Source organism: Carettochelys insculpta, chromosome 5 (assembly GCF_033958435.1).
Source record: "Carettochelys insculpta isolate YL-2023 chromosome 5, ASM3395843v1, whole genome shotgun sequence".
NCBI lineage: Eukaryota > Metazoa > Chordata > Testudines > Carettochelyidae > Carettochelys > Carettochelys insculpta.
Genome location: NC_134141.1, coordinates 96,013,535 through 96,039,408, shown reverse-complemented (window position 1 = coordinate 96,039,408; position 25,874 = coordinate 96,013,535). Strand labels below are relative to the sequence as shown.

Here is a 25,874-nt window from a genome sequence, read left to right as displayed (position 1 = left end):
CCATCATACATTTTTCTTTTTGTGGTTTCTGCTTCAGTGTTACTTATGAGCTTTTTTTTTTTTTTTTTTAAAGAAAACAAAACAAAACTATTTTTAAAGCTGTTGTAAGTCAAATACATCTTCCTTTTTTCTTTGCTTCACTTCCTTTTTTGGAGGGTGTATGCTTGGTTCAGTTTGCATTCATAGAAGTTTCAGTTCTCCAGTTATTTTTATACTTTCATTTTGTTTCCACCTTTTTATGCTATGCATTTAGCACTTATTTCAATTTAATTTAAAAAGTCATTGAATCTTGCCTTTTCTATTTGAATCCTAACATTCTTACTCAGGTAAACATCCCTGGCAGTAAAATGTCAAGAGTGGTTAAACCTAGGTCTATTGAAATCAATTTGATATCAATAGATCTAGGGTTTTCTTTCTTGAAGTTTTATTTCCAAGGCAGTCTATCTGAGTAAGATAAATTCCAAGAGTGCTGTATTTTGCGCATGATAGCAAAGTTTTTCACTGCAGTTTTCTAGAGTAAGTGATATATGTATTCAGTTTTCAAACAGCTTTTCTTTTATTTGTATTTGCCCTAGGAAAGATGATTCCTGTATAGGGCACTGGTGCTAAACATTAATACCTCACACCTCTATCTGTGATGTTTAACTGTGACAGCAATATAGTGCTTATAGCTAAAAATACCTGGTTACTTGTGTGAATGATTGTGTCCAAAAACATAAATGCAAGAACTGGCGGGGGTGGGTGCTGCAGCACTCCCAGGTATTCGGCATTCCAGCTGCACACCCCTGCTGCCTAGGGTCCTGGCCTCTGGCCCTGCACCTCTGTGGCCTGGAGGCTTTACTATTGGTCCTCTGCTTGGCCCCACTCAGCCCTGCCATTAGCCCCCTGAAACCCCATTTGGAACAGCTGCCGGCCCCTCACTCAGCCCAGCTACCAGCTCCTCGCTTAGCCCAGCCATTGACCCCCAGCCCCTCACTTAGCCCTGCAGCGTGCCCCCAGCCAGTGTTCCCTGGAATCTTTTCCATCTATAGGTGGAATAAAGTGTTTGTGAGGGGCCCAGACAGGGGTAATGTGGGTGTGTGCAGCTCAGCACCCCCACTCAAAAACCTGTTCCAGCACCACTACACATAAATACTGATGACTGTGAAATCCCCCTTTGAAAGGTACACGTAACTACAGTATGTTGATTGGATATAAGCATAGACCATTTAAACTCCAGAGTTTAAAATTAAAGAGACAACTTGAAGCTCTGATTCTAAAAGCAGCTAAAGAATTTTTACTTGACAACATGAGCCGTGTCTACACGTGCACGCTACTTCAAAGTAGCGGCACTAATTTCGAAATAGCGCCCGTTGCGGCTACATGCGCCGGGTGCTATTTCAAAGTTAACGTCAACGTTAGGCGGCGAGACGTTGAAGTCGCTAACTCCATGAGGGGATAGGAATAGCGCCCTACTTCGACGTTCAACATCGAAGTAGGGACCGTGTAGTCGTTGCGCGTCCCGCAACGTCAAAATTGCCGGGTCCTCCATGGTGGCCATCAGCTGAGGGGTTAAGAGACGCTCTCTCCAACCCCTCAGCTCAATGGTGGCCGCATGGAGCGGCCCCTTAAAGGTCCCCTCCCTCTCCCTTCCTGTGCAGGAAGCTGAGGGATCGTGCAGGCGGCAGCCCACACACGCGGCCAGCCTGCACATCCCTCAGCCCCCCACCCAGCTGCGATGGCTGCCCGGCAGCCCCCCCAGCGCCCCCAGGGGACCCCCCCCAAGGGGAGCCAGGGCAGCCAGGCTGGCAAGTGGCAGCGGGGCCCCTCCTGGACGGAGGCCGAGCTGCGGGACCTGCTGGGGCTCTGGAGCGAGGAGGAGGTGCTCCAGGTAATGGGGAGCAAGAGGCAGAACGCGGATGCATTCACTCGGCTGGCCGACGGCCTGGCTGCCCGGGGTCACCCTGCCCGCACTCCTGATCACGTCAGGAGTAAGGTGAACGAGCTGCGGCAGGGTTACTCCCGGGCCCGGGATGCGGCCGGCCAATCTGGGGCCGCCCCCGTCACTTGCCCCTTTTACAGGGAGCTCAGGGACATCCTGGGCCCCCGGCACACCTCCTCCCCTCCGGCCACCCTTGACATCTCGGCTGACGAGCCCCAGCAGGCTCTGCAGCCGGAGTCCGCCCCGGAGGCCACCCCCGGGACATCGCGGCAGGAGGAGGAGGAGGAGGAGGAGGAGGAGGGGGGCTCCTCCTCTGCAGAATCCGGGCTGCAGATCCTCCTCCTGCCATCCCGGAGCAGCAGCAGGGCCTCCGCCCCCCCGGGGATCTCCGGACCGTGGGAGCGGACCGACAGGTAGGTACCCCCCTCTGGTGTACACCCCTGGGCTTGAGGGGCGGGGGGTAATAGATATGTGTCCAGGGCCCCCCACATGCTCACATGGCCATGGCCCCAAGGACAGCAGGGCCATGGCCCTCACAGCAGTGCATCAGCCCCTGCCCCCCCCACCCCGCATGACAATGCCATGCCCCATCCCCGGGCCAGGGGGGAGCGGAACCTCGAGGGGCCCCCGGGAGGAGGGGGTGGGACACCCCGCTGCAGCAACATGTGATGGAGGGGGGGGAGTGCAAAAGGGAGACTCAGGCTACATATGAGCAACAAGAGCCGAATAGCTCCCAGGGGCAAAGGAGGATCCTGGGGCTACAGCTGGCAGGTGACACCTCTGCCTTGAACAAAGAGGAGGGAGGAGCCGAGCTGGCTTGGAATTGGTGGGGGGAGGGCGGGGGCCACAGGTAGAGGCTAGGGGAAGGGACAGCTGGAAGGCAGCCAGCCTGAGGAGGGGGAAAGCTGCATCCCAGAGGGGCCCCCCTTCGGGTCTTCTCCCCACGACGGGTTGGAAGGACTGTCTCTTCCGACAGCTGGTGCTGTCACTCCTGGGAGAAACTGGGCATCTGTGGCCTAAGAAACCTCTCCTGCTGTCAGACCCTGCAGGGTGAAGTGAGAGTCGCTCCCACCAGGGGACGGGGTGCAGGGCAGGGGGACCCCTGAACCCCATCCATCACAGCAGCATCTCCTGGGGACGGGGATGGGGAACCTGCAGCACAGGGCTGGGGGGGAGAAAGGCCACGGCTCGGGGCCCACACTAACGCCTGTCTCCATTCTTCTTCCCCCCCTCCTCTCCTGTGTCCCGCACCTGCAACATCAGAAGGACCGGAAGAGAGCGCCAGCAAGGCCTCAGTCGTCCCGGAGAGCCCTCCGGGACCCTCGCTCCAGGCCAGCCCCTCGGCCGAGGACCGACCGGCCCCACGGCGGGCTAGACGGCGGACCCCGCACCACCACCACCCGACGGCGACGGACCCCCAGCTGCTGGCCATCCACTGTCGGCAGCTGGAGGTCGCGGAGCAGCACCTGCAGCTGCAGGAGCGGGCGCTGGCCTGGCGCCAGGAGGCATGGGGGGCCTACATGGAGACTTTTAACCACTTGGTGGACTACCTGGCCCCCCATGCCTCGCCGGCCGCCGCATCGCCCGCCCTGCCTGCTCCACCAGCCCCACCACCAGCTGCTCCGCCCGTCGCCGTCCCATCCGCTGTCGCCCCGCCACCCACCACCGAGGGCGGGAGCGCTGAGGGACCCCTGGAGCCACCAGAGACTCGCCGGGCATCCTACCTTCTGGTTTGGCCCGCCCCCAGCCAGCCACGGACAGGGCTGCGACCGTGGCGGGGCTCCTGGCTGCCCACGCCCAGTGCCGGGCTATAGGGGCGAGGGGCCCGGGACGTGGCCCCCCCCTTGTATATAGTTGGACCCTCTTATTTGTTGCCCCCCATTTGCCCCGTCCCCCCATGTAAAAAGTTCTCCCCTTTATCCTCCCTGGTTTTCTTTTTATTATTGAGGACACTTGTTTGTTTGTATTGTTTTATTTTTGTACATATTAGTTTGTTTCCACATGTTTGTAGATAGTTTGTTCTTGGTTCATATATTTACAGTTAAGAAAAAGGGTTCTGAAAGAAAAAGAAATTTAAGTTCAGCCACAAGTGCGTGCTGTCATTTGTCCAGGAAAAGTGGGAGGGGGGTGTGGTGGGGTGCTCCATGGTGTGGGCGTTGGGGCAGGAGTGTGGGGGAGGAAGGGGCGGGGAGTAGGGGGCCTGGGCAGAGTTCACCCCGCGGCCTGTTCGTCGAAGTGGGCCCGCAGGGCCTCCCGGACCCGGGTCCCCTCGGGGTCCACCTGCCGACTGGGGGCAGCGGGTGGCTGCACGTCGGCCCTGCCGGCCTCCGCAGCCCAGCCCTGCAGAAAGGTCTCCCCCTTGCTCTCTACCAAATTGTGCAGGGCGCAGCAGGCACCCACAATCTGGGGGATGTTGTTGGGGCCCGCATCCAGGCGGGTCAGGAGACATCTCCAGCGTCCCTTCAGGCGGCCAAATGAGCGCTCCACCACCTGGCGTGCACGGTTCAGGCGCTCATTGAAGCGCTCCTGGCTAGCGGAGAGATGGCCCGTGTAGGGGTGCATGAGCCACGGCCGGAGGGGGTAGGCCGCATCTGCGATGACGCAGAAGGGCATGGTGGTGTCCCCCAGAGGGATCTCCCGCTGGGGGATGTAGGTCCCCGCCTCCAGCCGGCGGCACAGGCCCGAGTTCCGGAAAACCCGGGCGTCGTGGGTGCTGCCAGGCCAGCCCACATAAATGTCCTGGAAACGTCCCCGGCTGTCCACCAAGGCCTGGAGGACGACGGAATGGTAGCCCTTGCGATTCAGGTATTGTCCTCCACTGTGATGCGGGGTGCGGATGGGGATGTGAGTCCCATCCAGAGCCCCGAAGCAGATGGGGAAGCCCAGGGTGGCAAAGGCCGCGATGGTGGCATCTGGGTCCCCCAGCCTCACGAGCCTGTGCAGGAGCATGGCATTGATGGCACGCACAACCTGCAGAGAAAGCACAGGGGACAGCACCAATGAGGGGTGAGCAGGGTGTGCGTGGCCCTGCCCTGCCCTGCCCCGCCCTCCCCTCCCCTCCCCTGCCCTCCTCTGCCCGGGCCCCCCTCCCCTCTCCTGCCCTCCCCCCGTGGGTTCTCTTACCTCCATGAGGACAGCCCCGACGGTGGCCTTGCCGACACCAAACTGCTGTCCCATGGATCGGTAGCTGTCTGGAGTGGCCAGCTTCCAGACAGCGATGCCGACCCGTTTCTCCACAGGGAGGGCACGCCGCATGGCGGTGTCCTGGTGCCTGAGTGCGGGGGTGAGCCACTGGCACAGCTCCATAAATGTCTGCCGGCTCATCCCGAAGTTCCTGAGCCAGCAGTCATCGTCCCACTCCCCAAGCACCAGCCGCTCCCACCAGTCGGTGCTGGTGGGGTAGCTCCACAGCCGCCAGCGTGTGAGGCAGGGGCGGGGGCGGGGTGCTGCAGGGTTAGGGGTTGAGCCCTGCTGCCCTGGGGGCAGCTCCTCCTCCGGTGTACCAAGGAGGTGCTCAGCTGCCTCCCACATGGCATGGAGCAGGGCAAGCCCTGCTCCTGCCAGGAGGGCTGGGTGGACCTCTGGCTGCTGCTGCTGCTGCTGCTGCTGCTGCTGCTGCTGCTGCTGCTGGGGGTCCATGACTGCGGCGCCCGGGGTCTGTGTGCCTATGGCTCCTCAGACCGCATGCTGTGCAGGCTGAGTGTGTCTGGGAGGGGCCCTTTAAGGGAGCAGCTAGCTGTTGCCCCGGAAGTGCTAGTCCGCCCTGTGACCCTGTCTGCAGCTGTACCTGGCATCCCTATTTCGATGTGTGCTACTTTGGGGTGTAGACGTTCCCTCGCTGCGCCTATTTCGATGTTGGGCTGCGCAACGTCGAAGTTGAACATCGACGTTGCCGGCCCTGGAGGACGTGTAGACGCTATTCACCGAAATAGCCTATTTCGATGTCTCTACTTCGAAATTAGCTACTTCAATGTAGCGTGCACGTGTAGACGTAGCCATGGAGCGTCACTAGAGCATGCTTCTCGTCTTCACTTCCAAAGAGAGGAGGTGAACATTACCTTCTCTTTTACTTTCTAGACAGCAACAGAGCTCAGGGTTCAGTTTTCCTACCACTCTGGCTGGGAACATCATTACTGTGCAGAGCAGTGCAAGGAATGAAGCTTTCTTTTTTTCCTTCTTTCTTTGTTAGCAATGTTGCCAATTTCAGCTGCTGACACACAGACTTCTGAGAGGTAGAACTCAGGTCGCAATGGGTGAGAAACCTTTTGCTTAGCTCTAACATGTTGCTGTTTTAGGGCTGGCTGATTTGTGCTTTGGTAAATGGTAAACCCACAAATCCTCATTCAAAACAGATAGGTGGGGCTGGAGCTTAATGGGGCACAGAGATGTGAGACCATGCTGCTCTGCTGAGGGTTGGGCTGGCGCTGGTAACATCAGACTCCTAAGTGTCACACCATGTCTGGCTCTGACACTGGCCTATGGATTTCCTTCTCTGATCTGAATCCTTACACATTTCCACTCCCTGCTGGTGCTGATAACTGGGGCAAGAATGGGCTCTCTTTGCTCTTGCAGCAGCCCTCTTGGAGTTGCAAGAGGAACTGGAAAGCAGTCTGTAGCAAGAGAGGCCCTCACCATCTTCCTGCTCCCCTTGATTACAATAGAAGCTGTGAAGGCAGCCATCATTGCAAGAACCAAGCACAGCCATAAGGAATGAGTGAAGCCACCAGCATCCTGTAAAGGAAGAGATAGCATGAAGCTCCATCTCCTGTCCTTCCACTTGCAAATAAGGCTGGTGAGGCTTCGGTCCATGAACTTTACACATTTGTAGTGTCTATGAATAAATAGTGTCCCAGAAGCTCAGACATCATAGTAACGCACACACTGTCAAAACCTAGACACGTAGCTTACTGTAGACACAAACTAATGCTTTGAAAGGCCAGTGGTAGTAGCAACGTATAAGACAGTGTAGTAGATTGACTATAAGGGAGTAAAGTTACATGCTCTTGTCTGAGATCAAGTCCGAACACCACACCACGATACAGAGTGAAAAGGTCAGTACAGCTCAGATTCTCATTTGCATATGGTCTCTCTCTCAAGAAAACTAAATAGTTTTTGATAGGCACACAAATCTAATCCAGTCTGGGCCATGGTCATAGATGAAGACACATAAATATCAGCATATACTTACGGGAGATGGTGGACTTTCTTCATATTCTCTGCAGTAGAGCCATTGTGTAGCCCTGTTTCTATCTCACACATCAAGCATTGCTCCAAAATGCACCACGCAGGATGCATCTTCACTCCTTAGTGGCACTGTACCTATCATAAGGTTCTAAGGCACAGTGTATACACATCCCTGCTCTCCAGTGCAGTAAAACATTGCTTTGGAGTCTCTAGGAAAGGCTGCTACCAGAGTGGTAAATGACACAGCCAGTTTTGCTGGAGGCCGAGCCTACCACATCTGCAACATTTCCAGCCCCGTTAGCCCAAAATTAAATTCTCCCATATGGGAAAACTGATAACTGCTATTAGGCCATTGATAGCAAACACAAATGAGATAAAGAACAATGAAAAATACAACCCCAATGAAAATGCTTTACAGATTCTCATAGGAGTGCTACAGTAATTTAGATGAACTACTTACTTTTCTGAACACAGTGGTCTGGTATGGGAGCTAGATTGTTCCGTACAGGAGTAAGGTCTTTTACTTTGGGTCGGTTTAAGGACATCTCTTGCAAACTTTTCCCTGTGATGGAAAAAATATATACATACTGTATGTACTTGGAAATAGTATTGAGCATGATAGTACTTTACTGGCTGATAGATTAATAACTTCTGTGTTAATATTCGAAAATTGGCACCTTCATGCTCACAGAAAAAGCAACTGAAAATGGCTGGGGGATTGCTGATATTTATTTATTTACATTCAGTTATAACAATGATTCAATATCATTAACTTGTGCACATAGCAAGTCTATATAATAACATAGCCTGGATGCTGTCCCTTTGGTTCCCATTCCTTTATATTGTGTGCAACACTCATTTGTATGGTCTTGTTTAAAGCTGGCTCCAAATCTTGTCATTAGAGCCACATGGGAAGCCAACAGGGCTGCACACTTGTGTGTGGGTCCATCTGTAGTACAGAAAGGCAGGCAGGCCATTTTGCTAAAGAAGTTTGCTGTTCCCATTTCTGAAATGAGATATTGAGTCAGTGTTTCCTAGTTACTGTCCTCTGTAGACAAGTGTAGTTCACGTTCCCAGTCCTGGATCACAGACCATTGATAACAATGGGAGTCTGTCCACTAGCTTCTATGGGCTCTGGATCAGTCCAAAACAGCATTCCTAAAATATGACGAACACCTGTAGAAATCAGAGATTTTGACCCATTGCTAGCATCTCAATGCAGGTGAACCCCCTCGACCTGCTTTTCCTTTGTTTTACATTCTGTTTAGTCCTTAACACTGGTGCCAAATGGCTATAAAATGCTCCCACTATCTTATATCCACTTTGCACTAGGATAAGTGACTGCATAAACATCAGCATGGCAGAGAATGTCTGTGTTTGCTGTATTGCAATGCTTTAAATCAGAAAGTGTTGGTTTTGCTTAATTTATTTGCACCTGTATGAGTTTGACTGTGGAATTTTGTAATTTCTAGTAAGAAAAGGACATTTAATAAATGGGGAAGTGTGCTGACATAATGAGCATAAAGTATAATTATGCGTTTTGATAGGAATGACTGGGGTGCAGTCCTTGGTGGTTATCAGGTCTGGCGAACAGTGGATGTACTCCAGAGATATCTATGTGCAAAGAGAATTTTTCTTCCCCCAAATATATTCTTTCGGTCCCAAGTGCATAGTTTTGATGGCATTTATTTTTGAATGGGGGCAGTAAGCACATGCTGCCTTGATTGCAAAATGTTGTAATCTTTCCTGACATTTTATTATATTGCCATTTTTACAATAGCTGGCACTGCTATATTGTTGCAATTTGCTCCCCATTTGCAAATTGGCATACAATTCCTCCCAATGGAGCTTCATGTGGCACAGAAGTAACTTCTGATGCATAAGGTACCTCTTAGCTTGGAAAGGGGAGCAGGTCAAAAGATTAGCAATGGTCCAGATCCTCTATCTGCCAGAAAGATGCTCTGTTTTTATTATTAGCCCATTTATTAGATTACCAACCATAGCATCCAAGATGTGCCGTGTGCTGTGCAAACACGTAACAAAGATAGTCTTGTGCCTGCTGGCTTAGCAATATACACAACAAAAAATAACAGTGAAAAAGGGCTGAAGGTGTTTACATGGTGGAAGTAGGAAACAGCTTGTGCACCTGTCTTTCCACCACATATGAGGGGGCTTTCCCATATTGCTTGGAAATTCTGTAATTTAACTTGGAATTTCTCTTCCACAGAGAGGACGAAGGGTTGTGTATGTTTTATAAAAGCATATGCTAGCAAGGCTCCTTTGAGCAAAATGTTGTGTATGGCTGATGCAAATGCAAAGCTGCAGTTGACATATGTTTCTACTGAAGTATAGCCAATGCTTTTTGAGCTATTCATCTTGTTGTAATAAGGGCTTGTACTGACTGACACAATCCAAGATGAAGTCTTTTGGCTCAAAATTTGGGCCAGTGGTATGATGGTAAGGCTCAAAATGCACAAAGCTTCCAACACCAGACTCTGCCCTTGAATAAATGTTGGGTATCAGTAGATAAACCGCAGAGATTTCATTTACAAGAGTACTAGGGAAAAAATGCACCAAAAGAATCCCTGCTTTCATGCCAGACAGCTCATTAGTGTTAGTACAAAATATAGCTCTAAATTTTCTCAAAGACAGCTCTATATAAGGGCTTAAATGCTAAATTTCAGCTGAGATAATGACTTCCAAATTAACTTTGTTTACTAACCCCCCACCCCATGACCGATAATCATAATTCAGTCCTATATTTTCAGTGGCCGAAGTTATATGTAGCAACCATAATCATTACTGAAAAAGGAGGAGAAGAATATTAACATTTAATCACCACCGCTGTGTCTACACTGGCATGGCCTTTCTAAAGGAAAATTGAAAACGGGGCATTTTTGAAAGAGCACGCAGAGCGTCTACACACGAAGCCCACCCTTTCTAAAGGACATCGAAAGAACGTGGCGCTCTTTCTGAACGTGCTCCTCCAATCCTGGATCAGGAAGAGTGGCCCCCTTTTGAAAGAATCTTTCAAAAAATAAGTGTGTGCAGATGAACCATGGGCCGCCCTTTCGAAAGAGGAATCTGCCATGGTGCTGGCCAGCTGGCACGTGGAGACACCCTGGCTGGCGGCAGCAGAGCTCGATGCTCCTTGCGTCCAGCCATGTTTAAAGGCGCAGGGACCCAGAAGCCCCGTGGCAGAAAGCTGAGAGCGTGCTGGCTGCAGGCAGACCACGAGCCAGGCACAGCACACCCTCCCAGCTCTCACCACAGGCCAGATGCCCCACATGGCCAGCAGTCAGCCCTCCCAGGAGTCCCAGGGCCCCCCTCAGAGACCTGACTGGGCCCACAGGCAGCTGCCCAAATGATGGGCCCCCTCCTGGATGGACTCTGAGTTACGGGACCTCCTCAGACTGTGGCAGGAGGAGGAGGTCCTGAGATAGATGAGCACCAAGTGCCGCAACATGCCTGCCTTCTCCCGGCTTGCCACCGGCCTTGCCACCTGAGGACACCCTTCCTGCAACCCTGCCCAGGTGTGAAACAAGGCGAAAGAGCTGCAGCAGGGCTATGCTTGGGTACAGGACACTGCTGGCCACTCTGGGGCAGGACCTGCATCCTGCCCCTACTACCAGGAGCTCCGCAGCCTCCTGGGACCCAGGGACGGTTCCCCACCACTCTCCATCCTGGAAACCGCAGCGGACGAGCCACACTCAGGGGAGGAGCAGGAGCCAGGAACCGAGGACTGCCCCACATGCCCAGAGCCGGAGCCAGAACAGGCCACCGAAGCCTCTAGTGAGGGGGGGGACCTTGTTATGGACTTGGAATCCCAGTCCTTGAGCCAGGCGAGGGGCAGCCAGATGTCACCATACCTCAGTGACGGGCCCTCTGGTAAGCACCCAGTAGGGCGCACACCCTAGATCATGGGACAGAGGCACCACAGCCACCAGTGGGCTACCCCCATGCCTGCTGGACAGGGGGCCACAAATGGCCCAGCTGACTGTGGCTCCCAGCATGCCATCACGGCCATTGGCGACACTCAGCACCTGCCCACATGGACAGCGCCATGAGCCATAGATGGGGGGTGGGGGTGGGCAGGGCCAGACCTTGCCCTGGGACCTCCCCACGTGGGTGGGGACACCCGACAGCATGTGCATCACCCCATGACTGCCTGCCACTGGATGGAGGCTGGTGTCTGCAGGGAGGTGGGGGCCTCATCCCCATGCTGGTAACATGGAACTGGCCATCTTTACCTCCCTTTTCCCGCAGCCGCACCACAGGAGGGCTGCAAGAGACCCTATCCCTCCATTGTCATAGACAGCCAGGCAGAGGAGGGGGACCAGTCACCAAATAGCACCATGAGGGGCCCTGAGCAGGAGGGCGCAGTGGTGGCTCATGGAGGACAACACCTCCTGTCACCAGGCAGAGGTTGCAGAGTGGCACCTCTGCATGGACGAGGCCAACCGCACATGGCAGAGGGCCACTTTGGACACCCTGATGGGCCCCTTTGGTGACATCACAGTGGTCCTGTGGGAGCACATAGGGCTCCTGGCCCACCTGATCTACCCCTCTGCACCAGCTCCTGCCCCTGCCCTCCCTGCTGAGTCTGCTCCCACCAGCCCCTGCCCATGGCCCAGACCTCCCTGTGATACCTGTCCCCTCCCAGCTCCACCACAGACCCCAAACCAGAGGTGGGAGGGGATCCCAGGGCTGATGGGGCTCTTGGCCATCCACCCCTGCCCTGGAGTAGTGCCCCCTCCAGGTTGAAGCCCCCCTTGTCCAGCCCCCCAATGTACACAGTTTGCCCCTGCTCCCCGCAATACATAGTATTTGTATGCTGGTTGGACACAAGACATGATTCTTAGTATTACCTAAAGTTTTATTTTTGCACCACCCTTATGTCACGCACTCTTCACGGGGAGTTGATGGTGTGTGTGTGTGTGTGGTGGTGGGATGGGGAGAGATGTATGTGCAGCGGGGGCCTAGGTGGGGTGCCTATGGGTGGGGATCACTGGGGCTTGGGCATGAAGCTCTCTCAGAGGGCCTCTCAAATGCGGATCCTATCCTGATGGGCCTGGCACCTTGGGGCAGGAGGCCAGCTGCCCATAACCAGGGCTGGACTCTGCCACCCACCCAGGGGGGAATGGTTCGCCCTTACCCTCCATGATATTGTGGAGGGCGCAGCAGGCATCTACTATCTGGGGGGATGTTCTGGAGTCTGCCATCCAGCCATGTTAGCAGGCAGCACCAGTGCCCCTTCCGGTCCCCAAAGGCCTGGTCCACTGTGTTGCATGCTTGGTTCAGCCTGGCATTAAAGACCTCCTGGCTGGGGTCAAGGTGGGTGGTGTTAGGCCACATCAGCCAGGGCTGTAGGGGGTATACGGTGTCCACCACTATGCAGAGGGGCACGGTCAGGTCCCCAACCAGGAGCTCCCATTGGGGGGACATATGTTCTGGCCTCCATACAGTGGCAGAGGCTGGAGTTCCGGAACATGCAGGCATTGTGGGTCCTGTAAGCAACCCCCTTGGGTCCACCAGCTGGAGCACTACCGAGTGGTAGCCCTTGCAGCACAGTGTTCTGGGGTGTGGATGGGTATACACATCCCATCCAGGGCACTGAAACAGTTTGGGAACCTGAGCCCCTCAAAGCTGGTGATGGCTACGTCCAGGTCCACGACATGGATGACCCTCAGGAGCAGCATTGATGGCCTTCACAACCTGCATGGGACGGAGGGTGGGCACTCCTGTGAGGGGCTGCGTCTACACGTGCCGGCTACTTTGAAGTAGCGGTGCCAACTTCGAAATAGCGCACATCACGGCTACATGTGATGAGCGCTATTTCGAAGTTAACATCGACGTTAGGCGGCGAGACGTTGAAGTCGCTAACCCCATGAGGGGATGGGAATAGCGCCCTACTTCGACGTTCAACGTCGAAGTAGGGAACGTGTAGTCGTTGCGCGTCCCGCAACATCGAAATAGCGGGGTCCTCCATGGCAGCCATCAGCTGAGGGGTTGAGAGATGCTCTGCCCAGCACCTGAGCTCGATGGTCGCTGCGTGCAGTGGCCCCTTAAAGCTCCCCGCCCCCTGCCTTCCTGTGCAGGAAGCTGAGCGAGCATGCAGGCAGCAGCATTGCCACGCAGCTAGCCTGCACGCTCCTCAGCGCCCACACACCCCCACCCGCGCCGATGGCCGCCCCCCACCCCCCAAGCGCCTCCAGGGGACCCCCCCGAAGGGGAGCCAGGGCTCCCAGCCCAGTAGCCAGGCGGGAAAGCGGCAGCGGGGCCCCTCCTGGACGGAGGCCAAGCTTTGGGACCTGCTGGGGCTCTGGAGTGAGGAGGAGGTGCTCCAGGTAATGGGGAGCAAGAGGTGGAATGCGGATGCATTCGCTCGGCTGGCCGAGGGCCTGGCCGCCCGGGGTCACCCTGCCCGCACTCTGGATCATGTCCGGAGTAAAGTGAAGGAGCTGCGGCAGGGTTACGCCCGGGCCTGGGATATGGGCGGCCGATCTGGGGCCACCCCCATCACTTGCCCCTTTTACAGGGAGCTCAGGGCCATCCTGGGCCCACGGCACACCTCCTCCCCTCTGGCCACTCTTGATACCTCGGCCGACGAGCCCCAGCAGGCCGCGGAGGCAAGCCCTGCACCCCGGGGGCCCCCCCAGGAGCCCACCCCCGGGGCACCGGAGGAGGAGGAGGAGGAGGGGAGTCCTCCTCCAGTGATGCCGGCCTCCGGATCGCCATCCCATCCCGGAGCTCCAGCAGGGCGTCCCCCGACCGTGGGAGTGGACCATCAAGTATGTACCCCCACGGTGCACACCCCCGGGTTTGAGGTAATAGATATGACCAGGGCCCTCCACATGCCTAGATGACCATGGCCCCAAGGACAGCAGGGGCATGTCCCTCAGAAGAGTGCATCAGCCCCTGGCCCCCAGCCCGACAGCGCCATGCCCCATCCCCGGGGCTGGGGGGAGTGGAACCTCTAGGGTCCCCCGGGGGGGAGGGGGTGGGACACCCATCATCATCAGCAGCAGCATCTCCTGGGGACGGGGATGGGGAACCAGCAGCAGAGGGGTGGGGGGACAAGGGCCACGGCTCGGGGCCCACACTAACGGCTGTCTCCACTCTTCTTCCCCCCCTGTGTTCCGCAGCTGCACCATCGGAAGGACCAGAGAGCGCCGGCGAGGTGTCAGTGGTCCCGGACAGCCCACGGGGGCCATCACTCCAGGCCAGCCCCTCGGCAGAGGATCAACCAGCCCCACGGCGGGGACGACGGCGGACCCAGCCCCACCACCCGACGGCGACGGACCCCTAGCTGCTGGCCATCCATCGTCAGCAGCTGGAGGTTGCCGAGCAGCGGCTGAGGGTGGAGGAACGCCGCCTCCAGCTGCAGGAGCGGGCGCTGGCCTGGTGCTAGGAGGCATGGGGGGCCTTTATGTGGACATTCGATCGTATTGCTGACTACCTGGCCCCCCCATGCCGCGTTGGCCGCCGCTGCGCCCGCCCTGCCTGCTCCACCTGCTGCGCCGTCTGCCATCGCACTGCCACCCGCCACCAAGGGCCCTTCCGCCGAGGGGGATCTGGGGCCAGCTGACACCCGCTGGCCGTATCTACCGGTCTGCCTGGCCCCCAGCCAGCCTCGGCCAGGGCTGAGGCCGAGGCGTGGGTTGCGGCCGCCCACCCCCAGCGCTGGACATTAGAGGGTGTGGGGCCCAGGACGTGGCCCCCCCCTTGTATATATTCCCCCCAGTTTATTGTAATTTTGTAAATAGTTTTTATAGTAGACCCCTGTTGCTATGCTGATCCCTGCCCCCCCACGTACATAGTTCTCCCCTTCCTTGTCTTCCCCTTTCATCTTATGCTTATTTATAATACATATATATATGTTTGATTTTGCCTGTAAATAGTTAGTCTTGATAATAATAATAAGAGTTCTACAGATATTTGATTTGACGAGCAAATGTCTGCTTTTATTTACAAGAAAAGTGGGGGGGGTGCTGTTGGGTGCTCTGTGGTGTGGGTGTAGGGGCAGGGAGTGTTGTGGAGGATGGGGGGGTGCAGTGGGGGGCCTGCCAGCGTTCATCCTGCGGCCTCGTCAAACTGGGCCTGCAGGGCCTCCTGGACCTGGGTCCCTTCGGGGTCCACCTGGCGAATGGGGGCAGTGGGTGGCTGCACATCGGCCCTGCCGGCCTCCACAGCCCAGCCCTGAAAGAAGGCCTCCCCCTTGCTCTCCACGAGGTTGTGTAGGGCGCTGCACGCGCCCGCAATCTGGGGGATGTTGGTGGGGCTTGCATCAAGGCGGGTGAGGAGACACCTCCAGCACCCTTTGAGGCGGCCAAATGTGCGCTCCACCACCTGGTGCGCGTGGTTCAGGCGCATGTTGAAGTGCTCCTAGCTGGCTGACAGATGGCCCGTGTAAGGGTGCATGAGCCAGGGCCAGAGGGGGTATGCCACATCTGCGATGATGCAGAAGGGCATGGTGGTGTCCCCCACAGGGATCTCCCGCTGGGGGATGTAGGTCCCCGCCTCCAGCCGGCGGCACAGGCCCGAGTTCCGGAAAACCCGGGCGTCGTGGGTGCTGCCAGCCCAGCCCACATAAATGTCCAAGAAACGGCCCCGGCTGTCCACCAAGGCCTGGAGGACCACTGAGTGGTAGCCCTTCCTGTTTAAGTAGCGTCCTCCACTGTGCTCCAGGGTGCGGATGGGGATGTGGGTCCCATCCAGAGCCCCGAAGCAATTGGGGAAGCCCAGGGTGGCAAAGCCCGCGATGGTGGCATCTGGGTCCCGAAGCCTCATGAGCCTGTGGACGAGCAGGGCATTGATGGCGCGGACGACCTGCAGAGGAAGCACATGGGAGAGCACCAATGAGGGGTGTGCAGGGTGTGTGTGGCCCTCCCCTGCCAGGGCCCCCCTCCCCTCCCAGGGCTGCCTCCCCCTCCCCCCGTGGGTCCTCTTACCTCCATGAGGACAGCCCTGACGGTGGCCTTGCCGACGCCAAACTGCTGGCCCACAGATCGGTAGCTGTCTGGAGTGGCCAGCTTCACCCATTTCTCCCCGCTGAGGGCACGCCGCATGAAGGTGTCCTGGTGCCTCAGTGCAGGGGTGAGCCACTGGCATAGCTCCAGAAATGTCTGCCAGCTCATGCAAAAGTTCTGGAGCCAGCGGTTGTCATCCCACTCTCCGAGCACCAGACGCTCCCACCAGTTGGTGCTGGTGGGGTAGCTCCACAGCTGGCGGCGTATGAGGCGGGGGGTGGGGTGGGGTGCTGCAGGGTTGGAAGTTGCGTCCTTCTCCCCTGCGGGCAGCTCCTCCTCTGTGGCAAGGAGGTGCTCAGCTGCCTCCTGCATGGCATGGAGCAGGGCGAGCACTGCTCCTGCAGGGGCGGCTGGGTGGACCTCTGGCTGCTGCTGGTGCTGCTGCTGCTGCTGCTGCTGCTGCTGCTGCTGCTGGGGGTCCATGCCTGCGTCGCTCGAGGTGTGTGTGCCTATGGCTCTGCAGACAGCGTGCTGTGCAGGCTGCGTGTGTCTGGGAGGGGCCCTTTAAGGGAGCGGCTAGCTGTTGCCCCGGAAGCGCTAGTCCGCCCTGTGACCCTGTCTGCAGTTGTTCCTGGCACCCTTATTTCGATGTGCGCTACTTTGGCGCATAGACGTTCCCTCGCAGCACCTATTTCGATGTGGTGCTGCCCAACATCGACGTTCAACGTCAACGTTGCCAGCCCTGGAGGACGTGTAGACGTTATTCATCGAAATAGCGTATTTCGATGTAGCGCGCACGTGTAGATGTAGCCATGGTATGCCAGACTGTGCCAGACCCCCAACCCCTGGACCCTTTCCCCCCAGGCTCTCCTCCCAAGTCCCTCCCCCAGCCCCCTGCCCCCAGCTCCCTCTCCCTGGGCCCCCAACAGCGTAAGGTCCCCAGGTCCTGGGAGCCCCCTCCCCACTCCCTGTGGTGGGCGCTTGACTTGGGCATACCTTACCTCCATGAGGACAGCCCCAGTGGTGGCCTGGCTCACCTCGAATTTGTGCCACACAGCCTGGTAGCTATCTGGGGTGTCCAGCTTCCAGATAGTGATTGCTACTCTCTTTTCCAGGAGAAGGGCAAACCTCCTTCAGGTGTCTTGATGCCTCAGGATGGGGCTGAGCCAGTGGCAGAGCTGGAACGTCACCCTGCTCATCTGGAAATGTTGGTACCATCTGGTGTTGTCCAATGTTCCCCAGCACTCAGAGCTCCCACCACCTGGAGCTGCTGTGGTGGCTCTACAGGTGCTGGAATGCTTGGGGAGGGGCCCTGGGCTACGTCTACACGTGCCCCAAAATTCGAAATGGCCACGCAAATGGCCATTTCGAAGTTTACTAATGAAGCACTGAAATGCATATTCAGCGCTTCATTAGCATGCGGGCGGCAGCGGCACTTTGAAATTGACGCGGCTTGCCGCCGCGCAGCTTGTCCCGACGGGGCTCCTTTTCGAAAGGACCCCGCCTACTTCGAAGTCCCTTTATTCCCATCAGCTCATGGGAATAAGGGGACTTTGAAGTAGGCGGGGTCCTTTCGAAAAGGAACCCCGTCTGGACGAGACGTGCGGTGGCGAGGCGCGTCAATTTCGAAGTGCCGCTGCCGCCCGCATGCTAATGAAGCGCTGAATATGCATTTCAGCGCTTCATTAGTAAACTTCGAAATGGCCATTTGCGTGGCCATTTCAAAGTTTGGGGCACGTGTAGACACGGCCCTCGTGTGGTACTGGGTCAAGAGGCTCCAGAATCCTGGCAGGGAGGACTGCCCCCGGGAGGAGGTCTAGGGTGGCCACGAGGAACCTGGCCAGGTGGGCGACCAGGGCCTCGATGATGGCCAGCTCACAGAGGATGACCTGCTGCTGCGGGTCCATTCTGCCAGTGCACAGGGTCTGCTGCGCCTTGTGGAAGCTCAGCAGTCCTCAGCTTGCGCAGGACATGGGTGCTTGGGAGGGGCCCTTTAAGGGAGCACCTTGCTGCAGGCCCTAGAAGGGCTTGTCAGCCATGAGACCCCATCTGTGGTGTTTTCTGCTCTGCTCTGTCAAAAAAGCGCCTCTGGCTGTGTAGACGCCCTCTTTCGAAAGAGCACCTTGGAAGTGCAGTCTGCTGTGTGTGTGTGGACAGGATCTTTCGAAAAAGCAAGTCGGAGGAGCGAGCTGCTTTTTGGGTGTGGACGTGCTCTTTTGAAAGGCGCTCTTCTGGGGCTATCTTCCGGAGGGTTGCTTTTCAAAAGCATGGTGTAGTGTAGATGTTGCTCTTTATCTAGTCCCTATCCCCTGTGCAAAGATGAAGAAAACAGGTTTTAGAAAAGGGTCACCCCTATATTAAGCTCAGCTCTTTGGTGGGGAATGTTAATTTACTTCCAAACCTCTGCAATCCTAAGGGCTGGCCAATGCTGCAAATGTCACAGAGGATAAAAACCCCACAGTGAAGGTAAGAGCCAAGAAGCTCAGAATTCGACAAGGAAGTGCAGTTTTAATAACAGGGATGCAGGTGGTTCTAATTACAGGAGCAGAAAGATTTTAAACAACACAAGTGTGACTGGAGAGAGGCAACTCTTCTCTACTACGTTCTAAGACAAGACCTCAGCTATGCAATGTATTCCCATCAAATACAGTAAACCCTAAATTTAACAGACTAGTGGGGGGAGCTCCAGCCCCAGCAGCACCACCTGCTGTGGTGGCCCCGGGGCAGTTCCAGTGGCTCTGGTCAGTTGCTGGTATTTATTTGGGGGTGGGGCTACTGGGGGACAGCATCTGTTATTCCCAAAGTCCATTAAATGGAGGGTTTAGTGTACTGAGCTGCGCCTTTCTGTGTCTTTGTTTTATTCATTTCAATACATGACCTCTATTCTAACTTTCAGGAATCTTTTTGTTGTTGGAAAGTTTTTCTCATTAAAGAGCAGCTGAGCATGTACACAGAGTAGTGAACTCCCACAGCGCTCCAGCTTTTTTATTTAGTAAGTAATTTTTCATTCCTCTGAGGCAAATGGCAAACCACTAGAGATAAGGGGATAAATTCTTCTTCTCCACACAAAGAGAGCTTCCACTTAGGCTGTGTCTACACTTGCATTCTTCTTTCTAAGGAGGTATGCAAATGAGGGAAATTGAAAATGCAAATGAGGCACATATTTGCATATGTCGCTTCATTTGCATATTCTTATTTTGAAATAGCTTCTTTCGAAAGAAGAAAACCAATGTAGACACTGCTCTTTCGAAAGTAAACCCCATCTTCGAAAGAATCCTTCTTCCCTTTTTTTATGGGAAGAAGGATTCTTTTGAAGATGGGGTTTCCTTTTGAAAGAGCAGTGTCTACACTGGTTTTCTTCTTTTGAAAGAAGCTATTTTAAATAAGAAAGAAAGAAGAATGCAAGTGTAGACACACAGCCTTAGTGAATTACCTATTTCCTACAGGCTCCACTCTGGGGCTACAATCCTGTGAGCAGATCCATGAAGGCAGATCCTTACACCTACACTGGGCCGTACAGACATTAATGGGGTCTCTGTGTGGGTACAAGGGTCTATTTGTGCAAATTCATTTGGGGGACTGGGGCTTGAAGTCCTTGAGAACTCTTGGAAAGGAAGTAACTGGATGATTCTGTTTCTCCCTCCCTCCGTCCCTCCCTCTAGCACAGTAGGATTGCATCATACCATATGGTGCAGTCTTTAAAAAAAAAAGACTATAATGCAGGTTTATATTACCCAGTGACAGGGCTTTCCCAAGGTTACCATCCATCCCGTATTTGGTGGGATGGTACTATGTTTAGAACTCCAATAAGGCATCCCTACTTATTTTTTTTAGAAGGGCTTAATTATCCCATATTTGGCCCTTCACCCACTGCTGACCTTTTCTGCCAGTAGCGGCTGGCCAGAGAGCACTCAGCTGTAATGTCCATGCAACTTCTGTGGGTCTCTGGGTGAGAGTCCATGGCTGGTGCATCCCCAGAGCTCGGGGTGGGGAGAACCAGCGGCTGCCACTTCCCCAGGGCTTGGTGGAGGGAGCACCAGCAGCTGCCACCTACTTCCCAGCTCTCTGGGGCTTGGTGGAGCCGTGAGGAACTGCCCCTCCCTCCATATCTCCCTGTGCCGTATGTGGGACAGGCAGATATGGTCACCCTAGGCTTTCCTCACTTCCCCAAGGAAATTATTCTACAGTCAGACAATTCCCTTGGGGAATGTTTCCAAATATTTAGCTTCCATTGTCCTTTATTCAGTTTTATCTCTCTGCTCCTAGTGAAAACCTCTTGCATGACCCTAAACTATTTCTCTACCTCCTTGGTAGTAAGTTTTGCTTAAACAGAAAAAAAAAGATAGGATTTGTTTCTTAGGGGTTGTGTGAAATGAACCTTTATGAATTCACTTGAGAGGTGACTGCACTAGATCAGTCACTGCTAGTTCACTTGGAGTTATGAGTTCATGTGTTCGGTAGGATGGCAATGGAAGGGAAGAATCATCTAGGCAGAAAGAGCTGTGGTTCCAGACTCTGTGAACTTAATCAGCCCACATCAGTTAAACTTTCAGGGTCTTGGCTCTATTTTACTCTCTACAAATACTTTACGGCCCTTATTTGGACATCACGTTTCTTGTGAACTTACCTTTTCTACAGCATCTCTGTGACAAACATAATGAAAGTTCAGCTACTCTGTAGTAAGTTGGTTAGTGGCTTGTTCAGTCTTCACTGCAATGCAGGGGGTAGTTGTGGCTCAATAATAATGCATCTGTCCAGTTTAAGGTTAGTGTCAGAAAGACACCCTTTCTAGTGCTCCCGGAACCAAAGCACAGTGGGTGCTGAAGTGGTTCGTCAACAGCAGTGGTGATAGATATATTAAGTAATTAATTAACATCTATTCTTGGAATTGGTGCACAAGTAGGGTTTTTCCCCCTTGTTTCATTTTCAGTTAGCATCTAGATATTATGGTGCATGTTGTGCCGTAAGATTCCATGTTGGGGAAGGTACTTAAGCATGTGCTGAACTTGAAATACATGGGAAGTACAACTGGAACAGAAGTTAAAATTGCTCAGATGCTCAAGTTATGTTCTAGATCAGTGCCTGAGAGATGGATACATGCAGAGATAGACGTGAATCAAAACAATGGATCCCAAACATCAACTCCAAATTCACTTCAGAACCTGATACCTCAGGCTCATCTTCAGTTTCATCACTACAGAGCAGCTTACAAAACTCTAGATAAAAGCATTTACTCACTTTTCATAAATTTAGCAACTTTAATTCAGCCCTGAAGACAACACAAACCTGACAACACATGTAAGCCGAAGTGCTAAAAATAAAAAAACCAACGTTAACTACAAACCTCTTAAGATGCTGTTTTGGGATTCCAACTGCATACAGAAAGAATAAACTAAAAAAAAAAAATAGAAATATCAGCTCTCAGACTTACCTGTATTCCAACATGCCCCTATCCAACCTGTCATGCCTGTAGAGATTAGATAGTATGGGGATTATTGAGCAAAGAAATTACCTGATGGAGAACTAGGCAGATGGGGAAGGTGGGGAGGGCACAAAAGCGCATGGCTGGATCTTTGAGAGAGTAAACCATCTATCAGTTTATCTGAAGAAGTTGCAGTACAGATTTTATATGAGAGTATTTGGTGAGCATCTGTGTTCCAAGGATTGTCTGATAAAGTCTGGCAGCTACTTCTGTGGTCTAACAAGTCATGTTCACTCCTACTTTTCTGAGACCTGTGTGCAAAATGGTAGGTATTAGTACCCAAGGAGATACTTGAAGTTGCACTTTGGGAAGTTGTTAGAAAATAATTGCCCGTAGTAATGGGGGGGAGACTTTGTGTTCTTATTGGTGGAAGTCCATTACATTCTGGTTGCTTCTTTTCTGATATGAGGTACTTCTGCGTGTCTGTGCTCCTCCTTTTAAAGTCAACAGTGGTCATACTCTCCTCAGAATAGTCTTTACAGTTTGTATCCATAATGCAATCAAATGTAGTGATAATGTCATCAACCTCTGAGGTCTCTTCCCTTTGATACCTGTCTCTGCCTTTGTCTTTCTGGTTGCCCTTCTGATCCTCTTTCTTTTTTTTGCAGGAGAAGATTTGGTTAAGCTTACTGAATCTTCCTTCCTTTTTCAGGGTTTTATTGTTCTGTGAAAGAGTGTGATGGACTGGCTCAACTTTACTAGAAAATAATAAATACATAAATTAAATAAATATGAGAACAGACAGTGGAAACCCTTCAGAGTTTTTTGTACAAATGTACTGAATCTTAAAAGATATCTTGCCTGTCTTAGCACTCAAAATGAAGACTATCCTATCAAGATGAATCTTCAAGAGTAATTCAAGTAGGTTAAATGGAATTACCAAAACTGGAATTTGAAACACACTTATTAAAATAGAAACTAAGCGCAGTACCTTCTGAGTCAGCCGATCTGCTTTTTGTGCGTTTTAAGAGTACATTAGTTGGTGATGCATTAGTTGAAAATATCAGAGCTGAACTGAGATTTCAGGTTGAATTTGCATGGCAAGTAGTTAAAAACAACCTGTTTTTATTTGGAAACTTGTACATTTGATCTGAAGTCTTTGTGACATTAATAGATTTATAACCTGTGATGCCAATTTTGTGGGTAGTTTTTAGTGTATAAGTGCACTGTATGCCAGTTTAACCTACACGCTTACTGGGTATGGTTCCCTTTCCCATGTAGTGGCACTTAGACCACTTACAGAAAAAATGAGTCTCTTTTGTAGCCTTAGGTAACAACCAGCTGGCTTTCAACTCAAGTTGTGGAGGCTCATGCACTAAGCTCCAGAGGTCCTAGGTTCATTTCTCCTGCCCACATTACACTACTACTTTAGGACTTCTTTTAACAAGGAAAATGCACTTGGATTGTGGAAGACAAAGTGAACTTTGGTGTATGTTAAATTTGAAAGCTGGTATTTCCAACTGTATTGTGATCACTAACAGTGAGTGAGGGCAACGGTTCAGCATCAATGAGAGCGAAAACAAAGCCACGATTAAGAGTGAATCTACATTTACCCAACGATTGACTGCACTGTGGTCGACCTTACACAGTTTGATTTTGTTGTGTGTTAAGATGCGGCAAAATTGATTTCTCTGGCCTCTGCCATTGACCCTGCTATTCCACACTGGTGTGTGGAGCAAGGGACATCAGCATAAGCCTGAAGAGCCTCAGTCTACACTAGGTAAGGAAGTTGATTCTGATATGTTGATTTTAGCTCCACTAATGGCACAGCTAGAATTGCATATCAGAAATTGACTTTCTACCCTAGTGCCGATCAAGCCTAAATGAATGCAATTTCTCCCAGTACCTTAAGGGACACAGTTTTGGAAGATCTTTCAAGACCTTAGGGTAAAGTGGTATTGCTTCAGCACATTTTAGAGGAGGCTACTGCCTCAAAAAACTCAACTTTTAGTGGCTGTGTGGGAAGTAGAGTTTGCAGCAGCATCAAAGATCATTTTAAGTATGTCTTACCCTTTGTATTACAGGAAATAATACTGACTGTTGACAGGAAGGACAGAGGGAGGATAAAGAAAAATCACAAAAGTCTGAGAAAAAAGCATGATAGCTTTTTAGGCTTCATGAGTGAGTTTTTCTACCAGTAACGGCGAACTGAATGAACTAAATTGGGAGCACTGATAAAAGCAAAAACAACAGGAAAAACATTCTTGGCTGCTTCTTGAACATTACCATTATATTGAGTGGGGCACATTCTGCCGTAGTTACCCAAACACATAGCTAACCTCTATAGCCTTTTACAGAAGGCAGATAATTGAGGGCCAAAATTGTCTCATAAAATGTATCTGGTGCAGGAGACATTGATGAATTGATTTACAACTAAATTCATATTTGATTTGTTCAGAACTCTGCAGTTATTGGGCCTATGTCACCTAGCCACAATGAAGAGTCATTCAATGACTTTACAATTGCTATTTAGAGTGACGAATTTGAACCAAGCACTCTATATGGAACCGCAAATTCATTTCACTAGTTATGCAGCTCTTGCACTCTTCTGTAGCATGCAGTGAGAAGGAAATGTCATTTTTTTCCTCGTGATATTCTATTCTAGCAAGTGACCTGCTGGCAAAAGCAAGATGTTCTTTGATTTCTTGTTCCTTTACCTGTTGTCCTGAGAGAGTAGCTGGATGCATGCTGTGTGTCCACAATACATTGCATATGTCAGAGGAGTATTTTCATTGATGTCCCGAGGGCCGCTCTCAATCCCCAGCTGCAGCAGTGTCTGTACGCAGGCAGCTTTCCCCGCTGCTGCAGCCCAATGCAGAGGCGTCCTAGGGAAAAAGTGGAACCAATTAATGACTCATTGCAAAGTGTTTCAGTACTACTTAGCCTGCATCTACACACACTGCATCAACTAATACACTCAGCCATGTGGTGGTAGAAATGCCTGTGGTAGATCTACATTAACACTCTATGGATGTGTCTACATTATCATCCTCCTTTTGGAGGGGGCATGTTAATGTGGCAGTTCGGAAGAAGCTAATGATGTGCTGACATAAATATGCAGTGCCTCATTAGCATAATGACAGCTGCATGAGATTAGAAAGTGCGGCTTTTGGAAAGCAAGCCGCCCTGGTAAATGGAGGCATTTTTTAAAGGAGTCTCCTGACCTCGAAAGCCCCTTCTTCCTAAAACCAAATAGGAAGAAGGGGCTTTTGAAGTCAGGGGTTCCTTTTGAAAGGCTCCCCATCTACATGGGCGGTGTGCGTTCCAAAAGTGTCACTTTCGAATCGCATGCAGCTGCCATTATGCTAATGAGGTGCTGCATATTCATGTCAGTGCCTCATTAGCATCTTCTGAACTGCCTCCTAAACATGCCCCTCTGAAAGGAGGGGGCTAGGGTAGACACAGCCTATGATCGCTAGCCTTGGTAGATCTGAAATAGGAAAAGAATTGCCTAAAATTCTCTGTGTGGAGTTTGAAGAAAAGCTTTCTAGTCTCCATTGTCTAATGACAAATACTTCCCATCTCTGCACTAAGCTCATCTATAATTGAAAGGGTGCTCTGTCGAGCCACAAAAGAGGAGTAAACTCAGAGGAGTAACCATGTTAGTATGTAGCTTCAAAAAAAAAAAAAAAAGAACAAAAAAACCCCCAAGCAGTCCTGTAACACCTTAAAGATTAACAGATGTATTTATTAGGCAATGAGCTTTCATGGGTAAGACCCACTTTTGCTGCTGTGTTCCTATTATATAGTGGACAAAGAATAGCAAAAGACTCATATAGAGGCAGATCCTTTTTCTAAATCAAGCCGTCCTGTTCCTTTCTCATGGAGGGAAACCTACTTGATTTTCTGCTCCCAGGAACTTCTGAAGTTACAGTGGAAGAGGTATTATTTGGGCCTAATGTCTAGAAACTAATATTTAGCTTCAAAATTGTGTTACACAAGAAAAAAAAACACTGCTTATATTTCTGAAATTGAAACAAGTTGCAAGGTACAGAACATGCCACATAAGAAAGACTGTGAATGATGATAGGTGAATAAAAGAGAAAGTGTGTGAATCTGGTGAAACCTCACTAATCACATATAAGTTTAATGGGAAACAGCATAGAAAGGAAAGCCCATGAGGGTGTACAAGGTATTGTTCAGTCTCCAACATGGTACCCCTTCTAGGCAAATCTGAGGGAAAATCTTTTCCCATTTACATTTAGAAGGTAAGAGCTACAAAACCCTGTTGGTTTGATCTCTACTAAGTTTCATAGGACTTTCCCGTAAAGGATTAAATGTGTATATTTTCCATTACCTAAAGGAGCAATCCAGCTGC

The 25,874-nt window shown here is 52.1% G+C and overlaps 1 protein-coding gene across 1 annotated transcript in view; it reads right to left on the bottom strand.

The window, feature by feature from the left end:
- Positions 1-25,874, bottom strand: part of ANKRD55 (ankyrin repeat domain 55) — a 92,448-nt gene that overhangs the window by 5,228 nt on the left and 61,346 nt on the right. The window contains exons 8-10 of the mRNA XM_074995959.1: positions 24,214-24,381; positions 21,587-22,254; positions 7,566-7,667 (exon numbers count right to left, since the gene is read on the bottom strand). Of these exons, the coding sequence (XP_074852060.1) occupies positions 7,566-7,667; positions 21,587-22,254; positions 24,214-24,381 (938 nt within the window). The remainder of the gene's footprint in view (positions 1-7,565; positions 7,668-21,586; positions 22,255-24,213; positions 24,382-25,874) is intronic.